Source organism: Lepus europaeus, chromosome 13 (assembly GCF_033115175.1).
Source record: "Lepus europaeus isolate LE1 chromosome 13, mLepTim1.pri, whole genome shotgun sequence".
Taxonomy (NCBI): Eukaryota; Metazoa; Chordata; class Mammalia; order Lagomorpha; family Leporidae; genus Lepus; species Lepus europaeus.
In genome coordinates this window covers 36,132,487-36,149,271 of record NC_084839.1, presented here as the reverse complement: position 1 = coordinate 36,149,271, position 16,785 = coordinate 36,132,487, and the positions used below count along the sequence as shown (strand labels likewise).

The 16,785-nt window shown below is 43.4% G+C and overlaps 1 protein-coding gene across 2 annotated transcripts in view; it reads left to right on the top strand.

Moving 5' to 3' along the window:
• THUMPD2 (THUMP domain containing 2) overlaps positions 1 to 16,442 on the top strand; it is a 38,739-nt gene extending 22,297 nt beyond the window's left edge. Inside the window, exons 7-11 of one of the 2 annotated variants that reach the window (XM_062209311.1) lie at positions 919 to 990; positions 1,822 to 1,936; positions 9,678 to 9,786; positions 14,998 to 15,135; positions 15,550 to 16,442. In XM_062209311.1, coding sequence (XP_062065295.1) covers positions 919 to 990; positions 1,822 to 1,936; positions 9,678 to 9,786; positions 14,998 to 15,135; positions 15,550 to 15,874 — 759 coding nt within the window. In that variant the 3' untranslated portion in view covers positions 15,875 to 16,442. The remainder of the gene's footprint in view (positions 1 to 918; positions 991 to 1,821; positions 1,937 to 9,677; positions 9,787 to 14,997; positions 15,136 to 15,549) is intronic. The other variant, XM_062209312.1, reaches the window with a different exon arrangement.
• Positions 16,443 to 16,785: the final 343 nt, after the last annotated feature.

Genomic DNA, 16,785 nt, shown 5'->3' with positions numbered 1-16,785 from the left:
TATCATGGTAACAGGCAACTCTTCCGGTTTCTCAAGGCCAGATTCCCAGGTGTTGTCTTCCTTTACTAATCCGCATCCAGTCCATCGCGGTGGCCCCCTTTTAGCATACGTCCAGAATCCAACCACCAACCCCTCCTCCCCACTTCCACCCATACCACCCTGCATTCGAGCTCCATGATCTCATGCCGGAACTGTCTGCCTAGCCTCCTCATTCCCTTACCCTTCTGTGGTCTGTTCTCAACCCGGCAGCAAGAACGATCCTTTTGAGCTGACATGTCATGTGTCCGATAGTTGCCTGTCCTTCAGAACAGAACCAGAATCCCTACGTCGGACATGAGTGATTCCCAGAGTAGGAGGAATTCTTTTTTTTTTTTTTTTGCAAATTTCCTGTTCTTCCAGGGAGAGGTAGGATTGTACTTCCCCTTGTAACCATGTGCCATGTGACTAACATGTTTCAGCTAATGACATGCTGGTGGAAGTGATGTGTGTCACTGGTTGGTGGCACCTTCACCCCAGTGCACAATCCCTCATGCTTGCTTTCCCCCTGCCGTGGTGATGGCAGCACACCAGATGGGCTTCCAAAGTGAGGAGCAGAGGGCCCTGGTGCCATTTTGTGTTAAACCTGTCAGACATGAGACTTTGCATAACCCAGCCCAGCAGCATGGGGTCCCCAGGCTACTTCTGTGAGGTCTTCACCATCTTTCTCTCCTACTCGCTGTGCTTTGACACAGTGGCCTCCTTTCCTATTGTTAAACATGCCAAACACATCCCTGCCTTAGGGCTTTAACTAATTGAAATTCCTAGTAAAGCATAAAAAGGAATCTTTACTCTTGAAATGTCGATCCTCAAGTTGTAGCTCACTTTTACAACACCTACTGTGGTGGACTGGATAAACCAACTTAATGTTTTTGTTTGTAGGCTGGTGCATTTGTTTTAGATCCCATGTGTGGACTTGGAACAATACTTCTGGAAGCTGCTAAGGAGTGGCCAGTAAGTTCTGATGTTTGGTATACCAAGCAGTGTGTTTACTTTATTATGTATAGCCACTTGCCAATTATTCACTAGTAGATCATCCATTTGGGGATTGTTATTTTTAATTACATGAGTTACTATTCTCTGTATGTAAAATAGATTATGAAGTATTAAATAATTGCTTTGTTATTTTTATAAATATTGTGATCAACTTCGGAGAATGAGACAAGATTCTAATAATTAGTCACAACCTAGATTATACTAATCCCCATGTTCTTTAAACATCTGCAAATGTAAAATATTAACAGATTTTACAATTTTTTTTTTGACAGGCAGAGTGGATAGTGAGAGAGAGAGAGAGACAAAGAGAAAGGTCTTCCTTTTTGCTGTTGGTTCACCCTCCAATGCCGCTGTGGCCGGCGCATCGCGCTGATCTGAAGCCAGGAGCCAGGTGCTTCTCCTGGTCTCCCATGCGGGTACAGGGCCCAAGGACTTGGGCCATCCTCCACTGCCTTCCCGGGCCATAGCAGAGAGCTGGCCTGGAAGAGGGGCAACCGGGATAGAATCCGGCACCCCAACCGGGACTAGAACCCGGTGTGCCGGCCCCGCAAGGTGGAGGATTAGCCTGTTAAGCCACGGCGCCGGCCTAGATTTTACAATTTTTACAGTAACTTTAGAATTTTTTCTACTGAATACAATTTGAAATGAATAATATAAATTCGTTTCAACTTGAATTTTAATATCTATTAATTTCACTTTAATTATTATTACTATCACAAAAATACAGTTTTCTTGACTACATAAAAAAGCATTTTATTCATACTTGAAATATGAATTTCTTTCCTATAGGACGTGTTTTATGTGGGTGCTGATGTTAGTGACTCACAGCTACTCGGTGCCTGTGACAATCTAAAAGCTGCCGGACTTGAGGATAGAATTGAGTTACTTCAACTCTCTGTTTTAGGTAAGAAGTTAAAATGCAGAAATGGAGGTGAATGAACATATGTAAATCTATTTCAAAGCATAATATAAAAACAATTAACTTGTAAAGAGCTTTTGTTTATATCCTGTGTAGTATTTTACCTCCAGTTTTGTAACGTGTCTGTTTTTCCAAAGGTTTGTGATTAGTAAGCAACGTGTCTATAGTTTCCATATGCATTTAAATAGAAGCATGACTTTTTTTTTTAAAGATTCATTTATTTATTTGAGAGTAGAGTTACCGACAGAGAGGGAGAGACAGACAGAAAAGTTTTCCATCTGCTGGTTCACTCCCCAAATGTCTGCAACAGCTGGAGCTGGGCTGATCCAAAGCCAGGAGCCAGGAGCTTCTTCTGAGTCTCCTACACAGGTGCAAGGGTCCAAGCATTTGGGCCATCTTCAACTGTTTTCTCAGGCCATTAGCAGAGGGCTGGGTGGAAAGTGGAACAGCTGAGACATGAACCAGTAGCCATCCTGGTGCTGCAAGCTGAGGCTTAGCCTTCTACATCACAGAGCCAGCCCCAAAGCATGAGTTTTTAAAGATGTGTTTGTTGCATCTAAACCATTTCTCACATCATAACCAGGGGTTAGTTAATATAGGCATAAAATAAGGAGAGCAGTATGATGGCAATAAAAACTCTTAAATTCGTTCAGCTACATTATGTGAAATACTCAGAATTATTTTGTCTTCTTCTTGCCTCATATTGGAGTCAGATAATGAACTGTTCCAGTTGGCAAAGCCAGGACTCTCAGTGCTGAAACCAGGAAAATCCGGAACAAACCAGATTAACTATTATTAACTAATATTAACTATTAACTTGGTCACACTGTAAGGACAGCATTACCCTCTACTCACTGACAGAATCAGCACAGGTAGACATGGGTAGGAATCAGGTCTACTGAGCCCAGTCTAACATTCCTTAGATCTGTGGTTTTTAACTATTTTAGGGAAGCTGCCCAATTTTTTTTTCTTTCCTGTTCACTCGCTTGAAAAAATAAAATAGCACATTGAATTTCCACCTAGGAAAATTGTGTTCTCTTGGCAGTGAATAGATTGTAGATAGATCCCAGTAGTGAACCTATAATCAACAGGAAAAATATTTCTGAGCAGAAGTTTGATGATAGAGGAAAAGTAGTAAAGGTGAGTATCAACAACCTTTGTGTGAAAGCACAATGAAGCATCACCAAAGAAACTGTGTTGTTGATTGAGATCTCAAAGGCTTTATGCCTTAGTTTTTAACAGAACTTTGTACATATGGTACAAGTTTCTAAAGCAATCTGAGTGGTGATTGGCATGCCATTTTGATAAGCCCCTAAAGAAAGCTGGAGTTGTTACCTGAGTTCTTCCATAGCAAAGGTTTTCAAAGCCTTTACTTTCCCCAAAACATCTTGGAGGCATGAAGGAGGGAGTACTGAGTTGGCCGTCGGACCTCTGCCCACACACTGAACTCCGCTGGTATCTGTTTTCATTGCCAGTGTGTTTTCTATAAGATTTCATGTTTTAAAACAAAGGAAAGTGCTTTACTCTTGTTTGTTTGTTAAATATCTTCTTTGATACCAGGGGACCAGTTATACTCTAATCTTTGAAAGGATCATTCTAATTGCCATGTTGAGTAGACCGTAGTAGGATGAAAACATAGAGATTAATTAGGGGAATATCACCTTAATCCAAGAAAGAAATGATGGTGGCCTGAGCCAAAGTGGTATTCACAGTGTTCTGCCTGCTGATGGCAGAGTCCAGGGTTGTGCCTATGGGGTGGCAGGAGTGAAGGCTGGCCACAGGTGGGTTCTTGAGAGCAGGGGAGGACTAACCTAATGGCAGCTCATTTACTGCTTCTCCTGAGCAGTGAGGCTGGCAGGGGAAACAGAAATGAGGCAGTAACCAAAAGGAGGGATATTGGGAGTCAAGCCAGGACTTTTTGATAGAAATTAGGATTGTGTGTGTGTTGTGTGTGTGTGTGTAAGGGAATAATCACATCAAAAGAAGAAACTCAGCGCTGCAGGAGAAAGCAGAATCACTCATCTACTGTACTCAAAGCCCCTAAGAAGGGAGTGGATCCAGGGTTCACTCCCAGGAGCAGGGGAAGGCAGAGGGAGGCGGATGTGACATAGGCCACACCACACCAGCAACACACGTTAGTGCACGTCCCATACCTGTGTCGGGACTGGCTCTGATAGCTTTTATTACAGTTGTTGAAAACATTTACAAATTTGACAGACTTGTTTAATTTACCTTTCTTTACCTCTGAGATAAAACATTTTTCATTTTATGTTATTTGTAGGTCTTTCTTTTGTGAGTTCTTGGTTTTTACATTAACTTTTCTCTAAGAAAGAGTAACACATGTACTTGAAGGTGTTTTGTTACCACAACCTCTCCAGATTAAATTTCAAGCTAGGGGAAACTTTGATTCTTGTTAAACTAGGGGCCATGTTAACTATTTAATAATTAGACCTTTGTTGCCTGTATCTGCTGTATAGGTGGATAGTCCAGCCGGACTGGGTTTTACCTTTAAGAGCTGTAGTCATAAATGTAGTTTAGGACGTGAAGACCTATGAATCCCTGTTTCAACACTGACAGGTTGAGAATTTCACACCTTTTAATGTAGTGATCAAGGACACTCATGGCCTTTGGAGTCCCATAGATTGAATATCAATCCCGGCTGCACCATTATTTCTTCACTGTATCCTTCTACAAAAAAATTAGACCTCTTTGTATTTTCTTATCTATAATATGAACACAATAGTATGCACTTCATAGGGTCAGGGTGAAGGTTTATTACATAAACAAAGTACAGTGCCTAACACACAGCATGAATTAAAGACCTCTCAAAGTGGATAGGTCTAAGAAAATACTCCCGACATGGTATTCGTTTCTGCAGTGATGATCCTCATTCTCTTTATGTGCCTTAATAACTTTATTTTTTTTAAGATTTATTTACTTATTTGAAAGGCAGAGTTACAAAGAGGCAGAGGCAGAGAGAGAGAAGTATTTCATCAGCTGGTTCACTCCCCAGATGGCCACAATAGCTGGAACTGCGCAGATCCGAAGCCAGGAGCCAGGAGCTTCCTCTGAGTTTCCCACGTGGGTGCAGGGGCCCAAGGACTTGGGTCATCTTTTACTGCTTTCCCAGGCATATTCGCAGGGAGCTGGATTGGAAGTGGAGCAGCCAGGACTGGAACCAGTGCCATATGGGATGCTGGCGCTGCAGGCGGCGGCTTTACCCACTACACCACAGCACTGGCCCCAATGACTTTATTTTGTCTACTTTTTAAGTAACATTCAATTTGTTTTATAGCCTTTGACGAGCATAAAAAAGGATGATCATTTAGCATGCAGAAATTTTATGTATTTATTGCTGAATTTTAATTATGAAAATACAGAATCAAATGAACATTATGTTGCAAGTTATCTTAGGAAATAACAATTAGTCATTGGTTGGGCTTTTTATTTTTAATCTGCAGATACATTTACATTCTCATTCTCAGTATAAGATGGGAGCTGTGACATACAGATTTGAGAAAAAGAAACACATTCTGATTTAATTAAAATGCCAAAGTCATAGCTAGGTAAAAGAGAATGTTTTCACTCCTTCCAATTAGATCTACAGACTGTCACACATTACTTCAGTGATAACAAGGATACTTCAACTATTCATGGAAAAAATGGAATTGAAAGATAAGTTGATAGGGCAGGTATTTGGCACAGAGCAGTTAAGCCATTGCTTGGATGCCATGTCCCCTATCAAAGTGCCTGGTTCCAGTCCTGTCTCCTCCACTTCCAATCCAGCTTCCTGCGAATGTGCACCCTGGAAGGCAGCAGATGATGGTTCAAGCACTTGGATCTCTACCACCCATGTGGCAGATCCAGACTGAGTTCCCAGCTCCTAGCCCAGCCCTGGCTTGTTTCCGGCATTTGGAGAGTGAACCAGTGGGGGGGAGATCTATCTTTATTTCTGTCTCTGTCTCTGCCTTTCACATAGAATAAAAATACATTTTAAAAAAATCTGCACTGATACTTGTTTTAAAAGGCAAATCTAGTGCAAAAAAGTTTAAATCCATTAATTTTTCTCGTAATACATATTTTTCAGGAAGTTTTGAAGATCTCCCCTTTACAGAATTCATGACAGGAATGTTGGCAACAACTGTGCTTTGTTGGCAAGCCTCATTTCTTTTCATCTTGCAGGAGGATGGCATGCTCGTTTCAGAACATGCCCAAGCACCCCTAACATAGAGGGGTACATTTTTCTCCACACGAGTATATTTTCTCTAATACCCGCCTGTCCCTGCTGGCTTGGCCCCTGGTGTTCCAGTCAGGTGTCTTACAGCCCATGCCATCGTCTGCAAGAATCAGGAAGCTGCCAGGCTGCCCTTTGTGGAAGTTAGAGGGAAACGTGCAAATGATGGTTTAGGGGTCCATGAGCTACGTGTGGGAATGGGGGCTAAAGGGCTCACCCTGGAGAGTATGTGTTCTTGCTACAAAGGTATTTTTATTTCCTGTATGATGTTAATCCTCTTTTATTATTTGGTAACAGTTCTGTCTTAAAGTCAGTAGCAGGAAGTTTTCGACAGTGCATATTTAATGAAAAAGTAACACATTTCCATTTCTTACAAAAGCTGATGATGAACACATAATTTGAGTAGAATGTTTGTTGGCATTGACCACCCATGGGAGGGCCGTATCTCTGACCCAGTGATATAGAAGCATCTAGTATTTGAAAATTTGGGAATTATTTTCAAGATATTAGGCTCAAAGCCAACTATTTTTTGCATGCAGCTGGAGAAAATACATTTAAATAGCACTCTGTGAAGCATGACTTTTCATTAAGGTTAAATGACTTAACTCTAAATGAATGTTGTTCATATTCCATTCCAAGCTTTCTTATGTACATTAGCAGAATGAAGCAATAACTGTTAATATGCTGTATCCACTAACAGAAGACCTGTGCAGACAGTTACATGTTGTCAACTTTGTGTCCATATTATCAGAGGCTTCAGAGAGAATATCTGTTGGGTCAGTTCCAGTCAGGGTTCAGCTTCTTCCCCCCATCCCCAGCCCCCTACCCCGCAATTCTTAGAAATTTCAGAAATTTTTCAGTCAAAAATGAAACATCTTTCTGAATGCTACTGTAAATTCAGTTCAGCATCATACATGTGTCTACTTAGGCATGAATCTGGGGGATTATGGCATTGTGATATACATTAGTATTCCCACTAAACCCTATGGAACAGAAATGTACCTGGAATTAAATGTGGTAGTCGTGACATTCGTAATTGCCCCAAACATGCTGCAGTTTCTGTCAACTGAAGCGGGAACTTTCACTGTCAAGATAATCAGCACTTTTATTCTTTTTAAAGATTTATTTTATTTATTTGAAAGACAGAGTTACAGGGAGGGGTAGAGAGAGAGAGAGATCTTCTATCTGCTGGTTCACTCCCCAGTTGACCACAATGGCCGGAGCTGTGCCGATCTGAAACCAGGAGCCAGGAGCTTCCTCCGGGTCTCCCACGTGGGTGCAGGGGCCCAAGGTCTTGGGCCATCCTCCACTGCTTTCCCAGGCCATAGCAGAGAGCTGGATCAGAAGAGGAGCAGCTGGGACTAGAACTGGCGCCATATGGGATGCCGGCGCTTCAGGCCAGGGCGTTAACCCGCTGCACCACAGCACCGGTCCAGCACTTTTATGTTTACAATGTACAGAAAGTAACTGAACCTCAATATGTGATGAAAATGGCTGAATACAAGAAATAGTTTAGCATAGCAGTACTTTTTCTCTGCTTGTCCACTATCAGCTGAGTTTAAAAGATTAAGCTTTCAAAGAACTACTTTGAAAATCAGCTGAAGTGCCCTACAATGGTGTTATAAACTGTTTTGTTTCATAAAGAAGTTGTCTAATTTTGGTTGCATTTTTTTCAAAGTTCATCAGAATTCTGCAAAGGAGTTAACAGATGGAATGCAAAAATAAGTAGCTTTTGAATTTTTTGACAAATTGCAGTTATTAACAAAAAAATCAAGTACACTCTTCTTCCTGTTTTCTTTCATTATACTTTTATGCTGTTGTTCTTTCCCGTACCCAGGTTTGTAACATTCACATTCTGTCCTGTAATAGCAATGCCCAAGGTCATTTAAAGCATTCTATAGAGCACCAAATTAACTCTGTCCCCACCCCATCACCAACCATTTTGCCGTGGCTTTTCCCATTCCTCAGTTGATTCGTCTCTTAAATGCCTGGATATTATTAAAATTTTTCCCAAAAGGGCTTATTAGTGAAATGTTGCCTGAACTTTTTCATACTTGAACAATGTCTGTACTTAAATGACGTTTGGTTGGCATATTTTTAGATGCCATTTTATTTCAATAACCTTGTAAATAACCGCTGTTTTATCAGCAGTGGCTCTGTAACTTTCTGTTTCTTTCCATCACAAAGTACATTTTAAAGTTTTTGCATAGTTTATGACATTCCTAGATTTGGGTGCTTCTGGTGAATTTTTTTTCTTTCTATGTTTGCTGTTCTTTTTCTCATTCCAAAAGGTCCAGGCAGTTTCAGATCTTTCATTGAAGTGTCTGTGTCATCTTAATCCAAAAGTCTGTAATAAACAGGCAAAATGTAATTTGTCATTTTGATTGTGTCACCATATAGTTATAGTACAAATGGGAACAGTTTTGAGAACGAGAGTGCTAGAAATTATTCGAAGTATATACTTTTGAGATATATTATCTGATAAATTAACTTATGGCAGACCTAAAGTATCAAATATCTATATACACTGAATTTTTTTTTAAAAAATGCTTTTAAAATACTGTTTTAACAATAAAAGTAACTAGCAAAGCAATTATTTTTGGCCAAGTAATTCATGTATGGTTATTATGAATGTATGTGTGTGGTATAAAGCAAAAGAAAAACCTGCGATTAAATAAACTAAATTACTGCATGATTCCTCATAAATAAGATGTGATAACTATGACTGCATTACCATTTGTTTTCAGTCATTTTTAAAATGTGTACAAATAAGACTCCAATGGATGTGCCCTATCTCATTTCTAAAGTAAGTGAAGGTGTGCCATTAGTTCTAAAATTAAGTTCATGAAGTTAAAACATAGGGGGAAAAATTCCTGCCTAGAATTACAAGTTTGTTATCCTGTTTTGTTTAACAGTCTACTGTTCTAATCTCACGTTAGGGTTAGAACTAGGAGAGATCATTAGCCAAGAAAGAGAAAATTTACTGTTTCATTTTTACATTTGCCAACAGAAATTAATATGGTATTTAGGAAAATTATTCAAATTTTACTGCATTTCTACAGAATTAGTTACTACTCATAAGGAAAGCTGTATCTTTATGAACAGGAAATGGAAGCTGTGGAACATAATTTTATAACAGGTGTTTTAGATAACTTAATAGAGTTCTTCCTGAACCTGCCAACTTTCTGTGCATTTTATGTTTAGAGAGCTGAGTTTTCTGGTTCATTTAAATTCCGCTTAACTTATGTCACATTTTATCATACCTGAAAAAACATGTTCCAAAGGACAGAATATAGTAAATTGTACCATTTATCTTCAGCGATTCTGAAAGCATTTGAGCATATTGTAATTACTTAGAAACAGTACTAGCAACCCTACATTTTATTTAACATGCGAAAAAAATCCAGTATGCTTCCATTTTTTCGTAATTGAGGTTGTAAATATTTAACTTTACTATAATTATAATCGGATTCTCTGATTCCTGTATTTCAGAATTGCCACTGCCATCAGAAAGTGTTGATATTATTATTTCTGACATTCCATTTGGGAAAAAGTTTAAGTTAGCAAAAGACATCGAAAGAATTCTACAAGAAATGGAGAGGTGAGTTGTTGAATTTATTTCCATAAATTTTTTAGCTCTGGGGCATTAAGCCAAAATATATCCTAGCTCTTCAATTAAGGTCTGATTGCATTGTAGTAATATCTCAGATTTTATAACTTCATTTTCTAAGATTTCAAGTGGGAAGTTTATAATTGAAATAAATGTTATTCCATATCATTTTTACACTTTAAATTTCATTCAGAGAAACTAATTTTTCCATTACTGCGTGACATTTGAATCTAAGAAAGAGCGACCTATATTTAGTCACTGAGCTAGGAAATATACATATTTGCTTCTGATCCTCACAAAAATCCCCCCTTCCATGTGTCAACCCCCCACACTTTACAGATGAGAAAACTGGGGCCCAAAGGGGTATCCACCCCACGATAACACAGCCACAAAACAGAGAGGCGCACTCTGCCACATAGAAGCAGTGAGTACCGCATGATGGATGACGCCTTCTGTAGGGGCTGTGCAATGGAAGGGCTGCAGGGCTCCTTAGAGTTTCCAGTGTTGACCTAAGGGGGTTTAAGGCAACGGATGCACTTGTTTGAGACGTTCAGACAGTAGCCCTGGATGTATGACTTTTCTGATCATTTATGCTAATAAAGGAGAGAACCAAGAATGCATCCAGGAATCCATGGGCATGAATTGGAGGTCAGTTCATATTAAATTGTCTCAACCATACGCTTAATAGACTAGGACAACATAAATGTTCAAGAGGCTGCTCTGCGAATAATGTGTGATGAAAACATGAGCCATGTGTTTTTTGGTTTTTTTTAAGTCTTATTTATTTGAAAGACAGAGTTAAAGAGAGAGGTAGAAACAGAGAGGTCTTCCATCCGCTGGTTCACTCCCCAGATGGCCACAACGGCCAGAGCTGCGCCAATCTGAAGCCAGGACCCAGGAGCTTCTTTTGGGTCTCCCACATGGATGCAGGGGTCCAAGGATTTGTGCCATCTTCTGCTGCTTTGCCAGGGGCATTAGCAGAGAGCTGGATCGATAGAGGAGCAGCCAGGACTAGCACCAGCGCCCATATGGAATGCCGGCGCCTCAGGCCAGGGCTTCAACCCGCTGCTCTATAGCACCAGCCCCGCCACATTGTTTTGAATGGCAAAAGATCAGCAGCAAGGCTAACATCCAGTAATGAAAATTAAAGCTTGAAATAGTCTGAGACAGTTAAGAGCCACCTCACTGCATCTGTGGGCATCCCATATACTTTTTTTTTTGACAGGCAGAGTTAGACAGTGAGAGAGACAGAAAGAAAGGTCTTCCCTCCGCTGGCTCACCCCCAAATGGCCACTATGGCCAGCGCACTGCAACGATCCGAAGCCAGGAGCCAGGTGCCTCCCCCGGTCTTCCATGTGGGTGCAGGGCCCAAGCACCTGGGCCATCCTCCACTGCCCTCCTGGGCCACAACAGAGAGCCGGACCGGAAGAGGAGCAACCGGGACAGGACCAGCGGCCCAACCAGGACTAGAACCCAGGGTGCCAGCGCCACAGGCAGAGGACTAGCCCAATGAGCCGCGGCACCAGCCCCATATACTTTTTTAAAATAACATTGTACTCTATTTTTTAATATTTATTTTTCATTTATTTGAAAGAATGACAAAGAGAAACAGAGAAAGGTCTTCTATCCTTGTTTTGGATTACCCGATGTCTAAGCAACTTCCTCTTTTACCAAGTGACTTAAGTCTGGATGTCTGTTACCTGGGACCTCTCTTTCTGGGCAACACCTTTAATTCAGACATCTCCCGAACACCTGTTCTCTCTCTCTCCAAGATCACATTCCCTCAAACAGGTTTTGTAACCCTGACTTCATATTAAAATCATTGCAGGAACTTTTAAGAAATGTTGATGTCCATTCCCCATCCGCTCCCTCCCAAGCCTCTAATTTAATTGATCTGAGGTAGTACCTGGGGCATTAGTGTCTTGTAAAAACTCCCAGATGCGGGGCCGGTGCTGTGGCACAATAGGTTAGTCCTCCACCTGCAGTGCCAGCATCCCATATGGGTACTAGTTTAAGTCCTGGCTGCTCCACTTCCAACCCAGCTCTCTGCTATGGCCTGGGAGAGCAGTAGAAGATGGCCCAAGTACTGGGGCCCCTGCACTGAGTGGGAGACCTGGAAGAAGTTCCTGGCTCCTGATTGTCCCAGCTCCGGCCATTGTAGCCATTTGGAGAGTGAACCAGTGGATGGAAAACCTTTCTTTCTGTCTCTCCTTCTCACTGTCTGTAACTCTACCTCTCAAATAAATAAAATATTTTCTAAAGAAAAGATTTATTTATTTATTTGCTTATTTGAAAGGCAGACTTACAAAGAGGCAGAGGCAGAGGCAGAGAGAGAGTCTTCTATCCACTGCTTCACTCCCCAAATGGCCACAACGGCTGGAGCTGGGCTGATCTGAAGCCAGGAGTCAGGAGCTTCTTCCGGGTCTCCCACATGAGTGCAGGGGCCCCAGCGCTTGGGCCATTTTCTACTGGTTTCCCAGGCCATAGCAGAGAGCTGGGTTGGAAGTGGAGCAGCTGGGACTCAAACCAGCTCCCATATGGGATGCTGGCACTGCAGGCAAAGGATTAACCTATTGTGCCACAGCACCGGCCCCCTAAATAAATCTTTTAAAAAAGAAAAGGGCTAGCTAGCACTGTGGCATAGCGGGTAAAGCTGCCATCTTTGATGCCAGCATCCCATATGGACATGGGTTCAAGTCCCAGCTGCTCCACTTCAGATCCAGCTCTCTGCTATGGCCTGGGAAAGCAGCTGAAGATGGCCCAAGTCCTTGGGCCCCTGCACCCATGTAGGAGACCCAGATGACGCTTCCGGCTCCTGGCTTTAGATCGGCACAGCTCCGGCCATTGCAGTCATTTGGGGAATGAAGCAGCGGATGGGAGACTTCTCTCTCTCTGCAAATTTGCCTTTCAAATAAATAAATAAATCTTAAGGGAAAAAAAAAGCTCCCAAGTGCTTCTGTTGTTCAGCTAGGGTTGGTAACCATAATGTAAATTTAAGCCTAATAGGTAATTCAACAGCTGTCCTATCAGCCAGTTCATGGTGATATACTAATATGCGTGGGCAGTGACTTGCATTTAACCTGGTCAAAGAATGGTTTGATCTAACTGAAAACCTAATGCTGCATATTTTAGACAGCTCCATGAGTCAGTAGACAGTTCTTTCAGCATTAGCAAATTATACCAGCCTGACACTGAACGGACTGGTTTTGGGTTTTATTCCAGGTAATTGAAAGTGAGGCAATAATAGATATGACTGTCCTCATATTGTGGCAATCAATTTAAATATTTACCTAAGAATCAGGAAGATGAATAATCACGATTTCCTGTACCATTAGAGTGTCTCAGTAGGATGCTGTTCACCACTTCAAAGTGTATGTATTCGTACATACAGGACTTTTCCTTCTACTGTAACCAGGCTTCTTTGTCTCCTGCCCCTAGCCTTTATGATCTAGTTTTTTAACATTTTGTGGTTTGAGGTTTTATACAGGTGGTAGGTCATAATACAGTGGTTAAGAGAACAGGCTTTGCCGGCGCCGCAGCTCACTAGGCTAATCCTCTGCCTTGCGGCGCCAGCACACCGGGTTCTAGTCCCGGTCGGGGCACCGATCCTGTCCCGGTTGCCCCTCTTCCAGGCCAGCTCTCTGCTGTGGCCAGGGAGTGCAGTGGAGGATGGCCCAAGTACTTGGGCCCTGCACCCCATGGGAGTCCAGGAGAAGCACCTGGCTCCTGCCAACGGATCAGCGCGGTGCGCCGGCCACAGCGCGCCTACTGTGGCGGCCATTGGAGGGTGAACCAACGGCAAAAGGAAGACCTTTCTCTGTCTCTCTCTCACTGTCCACTCTGCCTGTCAAAAAAAAAAAAAAAAAAGAGAGAGAGAGAGAGAACAGGCTTTGGAGCCAGACTACCAGAGTTTCAGTCTTAACTTTATTACTTAGTAGTTCTCGAGGTCGAGAGGCATAAGCAAACTGCCACTTCTCTAGAAACTCTGGGAAGTCTTGGCATAGCCCAGCCCCTGTACCGGCCCCTGGAGATACAGCAGCGGATGGGACATCCCAGTCCCTGCCATCCATCCGATGTGGGAAGGCTGTTAATGAATAAATAAACAGGGTGACTTCCCGTGACCAGTGCAGTGAAGGAAATGAAATGAGGTATCTTGCTGGAGAGTGAGAGAGAAGCTGTGGTCACTTGGTCAGGAAAGGCCTCTGCCAGGAGGTGAAGTTTGAACTCCAGGACTTGAATGATGAGAAAGCACGCAAATTGTCTGGGTTAATGAGGGAAGGCCACCTGAGCTCTTCACAGGTTTACTGCAGGGGGCCAGCTTGCCTTTAACTCTGGGTCCTCTGGCTGTCACCCTGTCACCTCGCCTGTACCCCGAATCTCCTGAAAGAATGATCTAACACTCGATGTCCCTGCGTGCTTGCCCCCGGTCTGCTCTGCTACAGCCCCAGCGTCTGTCCCTGCCCTCCACCAGCACTGCTGTCCTCAGGTCTGCCCCAGACTTCGCATGGCCACGGCCCCGTGTTATCCTCCGGCCTTTGGCACTATGGAGACTGCCCCTTCCCTTCTTGAGGCTCAGTGACATGAATGACTGCTCAGGGTTTCGCGTGGGGGCTCGGTCTCCCAGGCCCCTCCCCCTCTATCTCTCCATCAATGCCAGGGCTCTGCTCCTTGACCTATTGCCCCTGCCACCCTAGATGATCTCAACCACCCTCCTGGCTTCACCTGCCATGTACCAGTGAAAATCTGGTATCTCTGCCGTGAGCACTGGCCTTTCTCAGTGCCGTCAGACTCTCTCTCTCTCTCTCACACACACACACACACACACACACACGCTGTCTGTGGGAACCCCTCTTGGGTGCACCAGTCCACTGCAGCCTTAACTCTTTACTCCTCGCTCCCTCCTGCTGCCGCCCCCTGGTTCACCCACCATGGTGAACCACACTCAGGGCGCTTCACCCCTCTTTTTGCTGCTTTTTCTGTTTCAGGACCCCCCCTGCCCGAGCCCCTCACTGTCACTGTGGGTGGCTCACTCCTGTTCATCCACTTGACTCACAGCACAGGTCTCCCACGCTCTGGGAAACGCCTACCTCTCCTGGACCTGGGTGGGAATCCACCCACGGTGATGCAGGCTCCTTTCCCGTGCCTTGGCTGTAGCATTTATAGCCTCGGTAACTCTTTGCTCACCCCTCTCCCACCATTCAGCAGGCTCTTCAGCATCTCGCAGGATTGCATGTTCGCAGGACCCAGGGGAAGGTGTCTCCATCGCTGTCTCCACAGCACCGCTAGACAGAGCTCGGCTGAACGAGGGCCCGTGAACTCTCAGAAGGCTGACAGTCCAAGGTCGGCCCTTCTATTCCTGCTCTTCCCTTTGTTGTGCCCTCATCCATGCCCCAACTCTCTCTCTCCATGACTTCCTTTTGCCATCAGCCTGCTGCCTTTAATATATGCTTAGGAGTCTGTCATAAGCCTTTTCCTTTGTACAGTCATTGACCAGAATGTGACTGCAAATTACTTTGATGCCTCCCTTTTAAGTAGAATAAAAATAGATAATTAAGGCATATTTGTACTAGGGATTCATAATTACTATAATGAATGTGCATTATGGAAGAGACTACCTAATTACCAAAACCCCTTGTATTTAAATAGATAAAATTAGATTTCAAGTTAACAATACCAAATATTTTAAGGAAAATGGAGTTGTTTGTTGTCCAGAAAGAAAGAGGAACTCATACCCATCATCATTTCTCATCGCAGGGTGCTCCATGCCGGAGGAACCATTGTACTGTTGCTTAGTGAGAATCACTACCTGTGCCTTAACGACCGTGAAGAGAGCAGCCTGCCTGTGAATTCCAAGGGCAGCCACACAGATGAACCTGGACCTGAAAAATGCTCGAACCCTGAAGAAAACATCGACATACCAGAGACAGTTTCGTCTTCACAGGGAGCCAGTAACCAAGAGTACTTCTGTAAAATGTCACCATTTGGCTCTTTGGTCCCCGAGGATTGCTACAAAGTTAGCCTTGGGAAAACAGAGGCGTTCATGTGTAAATACAGGAAGGCACACTCTTCGGGACCGTAGCCGGGACCGTAGCCGGCTGCTGCCACCAGCCAGCTCCAGCTCTTTATCCAGAGTCCCACGCGAACAAAGTCCCCAAAGACTTGGCTGATTGACACACGTTTTTAGTAAGAGTCTCTGCGCGCTCCTCTGAACTGCGTAATGTTTTTGACAAAAAAAAAAAAAAAAAAAAGTGAATATTTAAGTTTTGTATCTGTCAGAAAGCCCTGCTCAGCCATGAACTGTCTCTGAGCAGAAGTCTCAGCTTCAGGGCTTGACACGAGTGTGTCACGGTCCACTCGAGCTCGGTGATACGTTAACGTGCAGATTTCTAGAAATGGAGAAGCCTTTACATGTAATTTCTTTGGATATTAAACTTGATTATATAATTTTCTCCTCCACTGGAATGAAGATAACTATTGTTTGCAGTACATTTTTATATGTCATATCATGTAAAACATCAGTAGGAAGAAGAATTCGAATTAAACGAGTATCCTCCAACCTGATGGAAAATGACATTTGCTTCTTTCCTAAAAGCATGAATAAATTGTCACCTCACCCATATTTGTAGAAGTTCAATGTGTTTCTTAAGTTCCACTGCCTTGTATAAAAGAAACAGGATGTTGATGGAGACATGGGTTGCGATTTCACATTTTCACTGGCCTGATAGAGTGTCTCAGCTTCGGCTTTTCAGAGTACACCTTCCCCTATGTTTAGGGCATTCTGACCTTGTGAATCTCCAGTCTCCGTAGTAGAAGCCTGAAAGCTCGCCGTCCAGCCAGGGTGCGGTGTGCAGCCCGGGCCCCCGGTGTCAGCGTGCACTCACACGTGCCGGCTGTGGCACTGGGGCCCATTGGCAGCAGCAAGGCAGCCTCTCCTGAACACTCAGCCTGAGCTTTCAGCGGTGCTCCTGGCTGTGTGGCTAAGCTTGTCGT